This window comes from Phalaenopsis equestris, unplaced genomic scaffold (genome assembly GCF_001263595.1).
Source record: "Phalaenopsis equestris unplaced genomic scaffold, ASM126359v1 Scaffold000834, whole genome shotgun sequence".
NCBI classification, from domain to species: domain Eukaryota; kingdom Viridiplantae; phylum Streptophyta; class Magnoliopsida; order Asparagales; family Orchidaceae; genus Phalaenopsis; species Phalaenopsis equestris.
In genome coordinates, this window is record NW_018165274.1 from 275,278 (window position 1) to 286,292 (window position 11,015).

At 32.4% G+C, this 11,015-nt stretch overlaps 1 protein-coding gene across 4 annotated transcripts in view; it reads left to right on the forward strand.

The window, feature by feature from the left end:
• Positions 1–11,015, forward strand: part of LOC110031507 (MLO-like protein 13) — a 90,802-nt gene that overhangs the window by 36,423 nt on the left and 43,364 nt on the right. For all 4 annotated transcript variants that reach the window (XR_002294742.1, XM_020734732.1, XM_020734733.1 and 1 more), the window contains exons 4-6: positions 4,242–4,358; positions 4,451–4,511; positions 4,604–4,707. Coding sequence is in view for 3 of the 4 variants with exons in the window: in XM_020734732.1 (XP_020590391.1) it covers positions 4,242–4,358; positions 4,451–4,511; positions 4,604–4,707 (282 nt within the window). In the remaining variant the exon portion in view is untranslated. The remainder of the gene's footprint in view (positions 1–4,241; positions 4,359–4,450; positions 4,512–4,603; positions 4,708–11,015) is intronic.

The following is an 11,015-nucleotide window of genomic DNA, read 5'->3' on the forward strand; positions in this document are numbered from 1 at the left end:
TATATATATATATATATATATATCTATATAATAGAAATTAAGTATGATTACACTTAAGTAATGAAAAGATAAGAAATTGTTTATTCTCAAATATGTTTGCAGTTGATGAAATTTTTATGCTTTATTCTGAATGAGATATTATTTTTTTTATTTGGTCATATCGTTATGGATCTTGTAGCTACTTATTAATACTTTTGATGTATGTTTTATATGGTAGATTGAATTAAATGCTATGAATACAAATATTTATATTGACTGCTTGTATGTGCATGACTAGCTGTGATGGAGCACTCCTCAATGATACTAATGAGAGAACATTAATATACCCGTGAATGTAAATGAAAAAAAAAAAAAATATTAACATTGAAGCATCTTAAGTGATTCAAATTTTAGACGGTGCCTCCTGTGACAGTTGTATAAATATGAAATAATATTGATAAGAATAATATAGACCATGTCAATTGTTTATATTGATTTATGAAAAGATTTAACTAGCATGCATATTATTATTGCTCTTCATTGTTTTGTTGTAGTTTATAAATATGAGTATTCACTAGCTTGTTTAACTTCTATTATTTTCAAACTAACTTTTTAGGTTAATTAAGTGATTAAAAGACGAGCGATAGAAGAGAAAACTTTTGTAGACGACACAGACAACCATCGACGAGGTAATTATAAATTATTCCATTTTAATTTATTTGTAGTAACTTTTTCATATGTTATATTGTTAGTTAATATAGAAAATTCAATTCATACCATCTGATCGTCCATTCCCGTCTTGATTAATTATATGCTTTGTTCCGGGTCGTGATATAAAAATACTGTTCATTTTGCTGATTTTACTTCTAAATGATTTCCCCGCATTCAAGTGTTTTCTTCCTCTCTTCCTCTTTATTCTCTTATCGATTCTTACAGCTAAAACGAATATTGTTCACAACAAAGTTAACATAAATTTAAAAAGCTTCAAGATAAAATGAAATTTATTATAATCGTTTATATTTATTAATTATATATAAAAGACTCATTTTTTCCTCTCACATTACCTACCTGAGAGTTGTTCTTTATTTCTAGGCTGTAGTTCACAACGAATAGAAAAATAAAATAAATTTTTGATTTTAATTATAAACTAAAAGTAATTCAGTATAAGTATTCATATACATTACTTACTATACATCAAATCCTTTAATTTATGTCAACACTTTCGTTTTCTCCCCAGCTATCCAAACCCAAGGCATGGCTCTATTTCGCCGCTCCAATTCGCTTTACACACGAGATTGCCCAGATTGTGGAACTGAGTGAAGCGAAAGAGATAACAAGGAATATCTTAGGATATATGTGTGTGTGTGTGTGTCTCTCTCTCTCTCTCTCTCTCTCTCTCTCTATATATATATATATATATATATATATATATATATTCAAAGGAATGGTCTGAGGCTATTATATGCGCTCCGACCATCCCCGATGCGCCTAACAATTTGAGCACCACACCGTCCACCGGGGGGAATCGAAACGTAGACAGGGGGGACTTACATCTGATAAGCAATTGCCCGATCAACTGATCTGAGTATGCGACGCACACACACACAGACAAATATATATATATATATATTAATTCCTTCCATTCATTTAATCAACCCTTTGCATGCAACCTAAAGAGGAGTTTTGGATTTGCTACTGTAGATTAAATCATATAAACAGCTACAATATCAAAATTGTAAATTAAAATGAATTAGTTGATTTTATTAGAATCTTAAAATGGACTATCTAGAACAAAAGTCCTTTTATCTCTTGACATTGATTAGACCACAATCAAGGATCCCTCAGATGGCTGTGAAGCTTGGCCTCATGTGTAAGAGCGTTGCCAATATGCTGTCTTCTATAAATATATATTTTTTTTCTATCGCTCATCTTCTAATTATTTAAAATTTACTTAAAAAGTTTGTTTAAAAATAACGGTGAGCCAAATAAGTAGTGAATACTGATACCCCTCAATTATTAGTAATACAAGAGAAAATAATATACATGTTAGTTAAACGTTTTAATAAATCAATATAAATATTTGATGCTATTCAAAGAGTCTACTATATTAATAACTTATCAATATCATTTTATATCTATACAACCGTCACATGAGTACCGTCTAAAAGTTTTACTAATTAATGTTCTTTAATATTAATAACATTTTCTATATACATGCACGAGTATATTAGTGTTCTCCACTAATACTATCAAGGAGTGATTCCATCATAGTCAATCATACTCATACTAGTATTCAATGAAAATATCACTTTATAATAAAAAAAATATTCATTTTTCATTTGTATAACATTCAAATCATTTAATAATGATGTGCACACATATATTTCCTACAATATGAACAAAAATTCACTAGAATTCAAAATCATGAGTTTGCAGTGATTTCAATATAACTAATGAATGTACTAGTCAATGCATTTGGTCAAGAAGAAACAAAATATTATCATAGAATAAAAACACGAGTACTCATCTCAATGTCGATTAATTTGTTATTTGTTTTGTCTTGACGTCGACTTATCTAAAATGAAATACCTAAAATAGGAAAATGTATTGGGTCAGGGCACCCGAAATAAATTTGCGTCCGATGTCCAATTAAAAATGGCCACTTGGAAGGTGGGTCTCGCTCTTTTAAAAAACAACAAAAAAATGTGTATTTCATTGGGCCCCATATTTGCAGGTGGACAATTTAATTTGGACACCAGACATAAATTTGTCTTGACGCAATAATCGTTCCTAAAATAAACATGATATTCATATTAAAATTTAATTGATTATGCTATTGCAAATTTAATAATTTAAATTATTTTAATTAGCTAAAAATTTTCAATATTTTACTTTATATAATCATGCTTATTTTTATATTAAATATATAAATATATATTAATTTTGTTATATTATTTTTATTATTATAATTAAATCACTTAAATAAAACCCTCACCTATTTTGTCAAACAACGTATGGAAAAATTATTGCATACGGACACCATATGCAAAAATGCATATGGTATCTGATCGCCACCGTTCATCAAATTTTTTGTAATTATAAAAAAATAAAAATAGGGCCCATTGTTATAGACCATTGCTGTGATGAACCTGAAGATCGGACACCGAATGCATTTCTGCATGCGGTGCCCGTATACAATAATTTTTTTCGTACGAGGGATCTCCCTCGTTTCCTCCTTGATAGCAAGCTAGGACTTAGCTTCTCGCGGTAGGAAAAACCACACGATTGCTCTTCTTTCGCACAAGTTCTCGGTGCGACGCCTCCTTTCTTTCTCTTCTTCTTTGCTGGTTGGTCGAAGCCCTTACCCATAGAAGCACAACTCCTTCCTCTACGCTCGGCTCCGTCCTGCTTGAGGAGTCACCGTCGTCCTCTCCACTACTCGACCTCGATGCCAATCTTTCCTCCGACCTCGTCGCCAGCTAGTACTTCTCCCGCGCTATCCTCCTCTCCTTTGCACGTCGCTCGACTCCTAGGGTTTCTTCTACTTCCGGATCTCCCATTGTCTCACATCAATTTATAGGCGAACTGACCTCCTTGGTTTCCCAATCCTTCCGTTTCATCTCTCATTTCTTTGACTATCTAACTCCTCGCTTCCTCTTCTTCGCTTTTTTGTTTCTTTTTACAATTGTTCATTTCCTTTTGTCCTAGTTTTTGAAACGGGGATTTACAAACATAAATATTATGATGCCTGAGATATATTCATAGACCTTAATGCCAATATTAACCGAGTAATTTTGTTCCCAAGAATGCATGATTTGGAAATGCACTCTTTAGATATCCTTCCAAATCATGCATTTTTTGTTTACTTTTTATTTTCTTTGGCCATGTGCATGCTTTGGTAATAACTGAAGAAATATGGAATCACTTTTGATTTTATATTATATTTTTAGTTTTTTTGTTTTGATTTAAAACAATTTATGTTCGATACAGTATAATATGTTCAGTGTATTTAAGAACACTTGAAACAACCTTTAGATGTTCGAGTGTTTTTTGAAAACATACTGATTTGTTTTTATAAAATATATATACATAAAAATGCACCAAATAAACATATTTTTAAAATAAAAGTAGGAGCAAAAATTAAAAAAAAAAAACAAAACAAAAGTAATCCCAAATAAGCCCCAAGTGTCTCGTTGTGTTGTATTGCCTAATTGTTCTACGTGGGAATTCTGAATCTTTTGATTTTAATTGTTTAATTACAGGGCAAGGTTCAGTTGCTTTCTCTTGAAGCATTGCATCAGCTACACATCTTTATCTTTGTACTTGCCGTTGCTCATGTAGTGTTTAGTGCTACCACTATGGTTCTGGGAGGAGCCAGGGTAAAGTTAGGAAACTTGCTTATTTTCTTGTGCAGGAATATACACATTCTCCATAAAGATGGATGAATATAATTCTATAATGCTTTTTGTAGATTAGACAATGGCAGCATTGGGAGAAAGAGATTCATAGAGAGATTTCAAGCACAGAGAAGTGTAATCCATTCATCATATTTTTGACGGGCCTGCAATCTTTTTATACTATATTTGTGATTATTCCTTAAACTTCATATGAAATCTATTTTTAGTCTCGTGCAGTGACAGCCATCAAAGATTCTCTCAGCCTCATCATGAGTTTGTCCAGGAGCGTGCGGCAGGATTTTGGAGGAAATCTGCTGTTGTAAGCAGGATGGTAAGTTGCATTTATGTTAGAAAGTTTCCATGGTTTTATTTCTCTTTCTTTTTGTACATTGGATGATACTCTTTGGACGAATAATCATAAGGATGATGCTATCTGGAATGAAAATCATTGTAGCGCTCATATATTGATACTTTATATCGCTTATTCTATGATAATGATCGGGCTATCGAACACAATAATTGGAAAATGAGACTAGAACATCTCGGAACGAAGTGCAAAGGATATACACCATCACGTCAGATTCAATGCATCCCGCTTCTGTTTGTGTTTTGGATTTAAGTTAATGCACCTTCTAGCTTGGCCCAAGCATATTTTGCCCTTTCTAAATGGTTTCAAGCCCAATGTAGCCTTGTCAGAAACTAAAGATAGTGATATATATATTCTGCTGCCATTAAATAGTCCCGGGCTATTCAAAATTTAGTTTAATCAGATGGAAAACATCATCTGTTCAATGTTAATAATAGGTATGTGCAAACCACATTGTACTTTTGGAAAATATAATCAATCACATTCCCCAAAACAAGAAAGTCTAAGGTGTTCCTAAAATAAACTTTTCAATCACCCGAGTTTCTCTAGGGAAGTTCATATAATGTAATCAATCACATTCCCCCATACAATGTAGCATAGTTGTTTAATTTCTATTATTGCTATACAAGAGATGCTTTTCTAAATTTCTATTAATCAGAGCAATGCAGATGTAGAGACGGCTTGTACATGTCATAAGTATTCCAATGATGCAAGCTCGTGAATGAAAGTGTGCATGAATAGACCGTATGATTTTCATTTTATGTCTAATTTACAAATTCATCTTCTTCTTCCCAATTAGATCAACACGGATCCTCATTGATGTTGCATAAACTATAGATTAACGTTAGCAATGATTCTTGACAACCCAGGAAGTTTTATTTCCTCTTCTTATACCTCTCTTGTTCTTGGAATAAGATTCTTTAAACCATAGTTGGTGTTGGCACTAGCTATTTTGGCCTATTTTTTACTTATATTTTGAATATATTTTTACTTATTTTTATGAGCATCATAAGTAGAAAAACATAATGTTTATTATTGAAATTTTCTTCCTTAAGGAGTTTGTACTTTTTTTTTATAAAATGTGAGTTTTCTGGAATAATATTGTCATGATTGGCCCGGGTCTTAGAATTAACCAAAGTGGGTACATATGGTTGGAGGGTGAAAATCAAAATTTTCTATAACTAATATTTAATTAATGAAAGAGCCATTAAAGAAAGTAAATTAAAAAAATACAATTAAATTTACCTCATTACTAGTTGTCCGTATCTGCTATAAACATTGTATCTTTTATCACTCATCATATCAACAATAGTAGGTTCTTCAGGCTCACTATCAGTAAGAGAATAAACTCGAGGTCAAACATTTGTCTTAGTTGAATTAGGGTAGGAGTTGAAGCTATAACTCGAGGTCGAACATGTTGTCTTAGTTGAATTAGGGTAGGAGTTGAAGCTATAAACTCTATCATTCTTTGCCCACTTACAGTCTTCTGTGAAGGAGCTCCATCTGATTTCTTATCTTTAATGCTCTTGTGGCTAAGCAATGGACAATATTTTACGATATGACCAGACTGACATCAGTAGCACATGTTAGAGCCCATCAAACATTCACGTTATTTTGTCTTTCGCATTTGACACAAGCGATTACAGTATTCTGAGTCGTACATCTACTAAATCCACTTGAGTTGAAATTAGACTTCTTCTGATTAGATCTCTCTAATTGGTTCACATGTTCTCCTTCACCAGTACTCTTCTTCTTGTGTTTTTCCTTACACTTTGGAGTGAACGGATAATCGATCTCCACTATTCCAGCTCATTCCACTAATACTGAGTATTCGTCGATCCCTAAAAACATAAAAAGTTATCTGATCGAATCCTTTAATCCCAAAAGGAATATGTAGTACTTTTCTTCTGCTGTAACGATCAACTATAGCGCATACCATTTATAATGAATTCAGCTTCATGCTGCATGACCGTCTTCCCTCCTTTTATTAATCTAATAAATTTGTCTTGCATTTATCTTCGAGCAGATAAGAGTTCAAACCACTCTCTGAATAGCTCCACAAAATTCTCTCAACTTATTATCATGTTGGGTATGTCATTTATTTTGTCACGATGCTGAGCACACCACCATTTTTCAGTTTCTCCATCCAGTATAAATATAGCTAATGACACTTCTTTCATCTTGACAGGCCATAATTTCCAATATCTTCTCAATTTGCATTAGCCAATTCTCTATTACATTTGAATCTTCACTTCCCTCAAATAATGGTGGACGCAAATCTTGAAATATCTTTTATCCACTAGCAACTGTCTCATTCCCAATAATCTGTGTTCTGGGGTCCCGAATCAATTGTGTCATCGCAACTATCATCTGGGTCAGATTATTCGTGTTCACATTTACAGTTAGTTGTACTTCATCGTTTTCTATCGAACTCCTTTCTTCAATAATTTTGGGTGCATCACTTTGCTTGAGTTATTAATGTGTTAACTTAAAATTTTGATTTTAATATTATTAGTTTATTTTTTATAATTATCATATTGGCTCATTCGTCAATATTGCATTAATTTTAAACCTTGGCTTTGATATCACTTTTGTCACAACCGCACACAGAGATTGAAATTAACCAACGTGAGTACAAATAGTTGAACACTGAAAAATAAAAATTTCTATAACTAATATTGAAATTGATTTTTCTTTAATTAAAATTTATCTTTTATCTTGATACAAATGCTTAGTCACATATTATGAAGTAATTGATGCATTATAGCATTACATGTTGAGTGATATGAAATTAAGATATATATAATATACATAGAGTGATTGTGTGTATATGTTTGACTATGATTGAGTCACCCATTGATAATACTAGTGAGAGAACATTAAGCTACTCGTGTAGCATATGAAAATGATATTTATATCTGTCTTAATTGACATAATTTTCAGAAGGTGCTCTTGTAACGGTTGTACATACATAAAATGACATTGATATGCGATTGATATAACAATGTTCTTTGAATATCATTAAATATTTTTATTGATTTTTTTAAAAATTGACTGACATAGCTAATGCTTCATTTTCTCTTGCATTACTGTAGTTTATGAATATGAGTGTTCACTGACTTGTTTAGCTCATTTAATTTTAAACTAACTTTTCAAGTTAATTAAATGATGAACAATAAGCGTTAAAAAGAGATAACGTTTATAAAAGATGCGAACAATCAATTACGAGGTAATTTTGAATATATTGCTTTAATTTAATTTGATTAGTGACTTTCATTTGTTAAATTGTAGAAGAATATAAAAAATTTAGTACCTACCATCCGACCGTCTGTTCTTATCTATATTAATTCCAAGTCTCAGGTCGGGTCGTGACAAAAGTGGTATTAAAACTCATTGTTTGGGATTAAGTAATAAAATCATGATGAAAGAGCCAATAGGATAATTATAAAATAAAATTAATAATTGTAAAAATTAAAGATAACTCAAAGGATTAATTATTATCCATTCAGACACAGTGATACACCCGAAATCATAGAAGAGGACAATCTAATAGAAAATGAATTACTACCACCTATTATTAATTTGAACACAAATGTCTTCACCTGAATGATAGCAACGATGACTTAGCTGATTCAGGAGTCAAGATCGCAACCTATTGAAGTTATACAATCGCTGTGGATAAGTATCTAAAGTTATTTCAAAATCTATGTCCATCTTTGTTCAAGGGAACTGAATATCAAATTGAAGTGGAGAATTAACTAATGGGGATAGAGAAGATACTAAATAACATGGCTTGTCTAGATGAAAGAAGGATACCGTTTGCGATTTTTATGCTGGATGGAGAGCCGAAAGGTGGTGGTGTGGACAGCGTCAAGACAGGTTAAGAGACATACCCAATATGAGTATAAGTTGGAAGGAGTTCGTGGACATTTTTAGGGTGGTTTGCACCCCTATCTGCTCGATGGCAAATGTAGGAAAGTTCATCAAGTTAAGACAAGAAGAAGACAAGCTTGAAGTATGAAGTAGAATTCACTGTATTATCAAGGAATGTATCACAGTTGATTGCCACTGCAGAAGAAAAGTGCTACAGATCTTTTTCGAGATTAAAAGATTCTATCAGACAAACATTAGTACATTTAGGGATTGATGAATACTCGATATTAATGGAATGAGTCAATAAATAATTTTATAAATCTGATCACATACTATTTTATTTATTGTAAATTATATAAAAATGAAATATAATTCATGAACCATGATCATTTGAGATGTAATATTTCATATTTCAACATGATCATAATCATGTTTCTGTGTTTGCACCCAACTGTCACATTCAAATGTAGGCGTTAGATTTGTCATAGTGATATGCACTTCTCATTTTTCCTAGTTTTTTTTGGATTAATTTGTGGATATCTTTCATATTGAATTGTTGCATCATTCTTATTCTTCATCATATATAACTTATAATAATTGCACTGCACTGCACTTTCTTAGCACCGCTTTTATATTTGGTTAAATTTATGAGCAGAGTGAAAAGGCGAGTTATACGAGAGATGAGTTTCAGAAATCCATGCACATCGCGATCTTGTCGTTGCCTTCGATATTTGCATACTCTGACAACTCAGGGTTTCGTATGTTTCGAGCGAAATTCTGAAACACAAAACTGTGAGAGGCTAGAGGGAAAGTGAGGTTTGTGGGACTTTAAAGTTAATTTTAAAGTTATTTCATACATACCACACAAATATTATATATTTTCACATCTAACACCTAAATTTTAATAAAATAAATATATAATTAATAATTAATTAAAAAATATTATTGATATAATAATATATTATTATTAAATCTATAATTAAATAAATTCTAGTTAATTAAATTTTATTAAATAATATAATATATTATAAAGCGAGTTATCATCAAGTGTAATATTGAATATTTAATGAGTTAGTTGTTGAACAAGAAACGAGTTTATTCATGAGCCTAAATGAACAAGTTTGACTATGTTCATGTTTAGTTCATTTAAGTTCTGAGCTTTTAAAATTTGTTCAAGCTTGTTTATTTACTAATTTGAACGAACATTATCGTGTCGTAATCAAGTCGAGTTTGAGTTGTTGTCGAGTGCATTGGTTCATTTACAACCCTGCATATGGATCAATCAGAGGGTTCGAATTGGGAGAAGTCCAAGAACAATTCGGTTTGACCTACCAGAGGTACGACTCAAGGTACTGTGGTCACTTTTGTCAAATGCGGAATACAAAGGTGAATGTTTGATGGGCTTTAACACATGCTATTGGTGCCGTCGGTCTGGTCATATAGCAAGATATTATCATTCTCTTGGCCAGAAGAGTGCCGAAGATCATTAATTAAGTGGAGCTCCTTCATAGAAGATTGCAGGTGGATAAAAAAAAGATAGGCTTCAGCTCCTACCCAAAATCAACCAAGACAATCAGTTCGACTTCAAGTATATTCCTTGACTCATAATGAGCCTGAAGAACCTACTGGTGTTGATGGTAATGAGGTGTAATGAGTTGGCATATTTTCCCTTAAAAAATATTCTCTTGTTTCAGTGTTGTTATCCCAAGTATAGTTGAGTCACATTGTATTAAATATTTACCTTAAATTGATTACTTTTATTATTAATGAATGACCCCTAATTTTCATCATAAAATTTGTGAATAGCTAATGTTGATCTTCTTAATCGAAAATGATTTAAGGAATTTTATAAATTTCGAGGACGAAATTTCTATAAGCGGGAAAGATTGTGAAGCCTCGTTTCAGATACTCGGGGAGGAGAAAATGAACAGGCGAAAGAGAAAACGAAGAAGCAAATAAGAGGAAGCAAGGAGGAGGGTAGCCAGAGAAATGAGAGATGAAGCAGAAGGATCGGGAAGCCAATGAAATCAGTTCGCATATAAATTGTCACGAGTCAGAGGAAGATCGAGTTGTAGAAGCAAATCTAGTGACTTAATTGGGAGTTGAGTGACATGCGAAGGAGAGGAGGACAGCGCAGGAGAAGTCGTAGCTGGCGATGAGGAGGCCTTGGGAAGTTTTGGCTTCGGAGTCGAGCAGTGGAGAGGATGACGTTTACTCCTCGAGCAGAACAGAGCCGAGCGTAGAGTAAGGAGTGATGTGTCTGCAGGAGGTTCTCATTGAGAAGAGGAAGAAAAATTCTTCGATTGGTGTAGGGCTCGACCGAGGTAAGATATATTAAATTGATCTAATATTAAAACTTAATATTATATATATGTATATATATATGTATGTATATATAT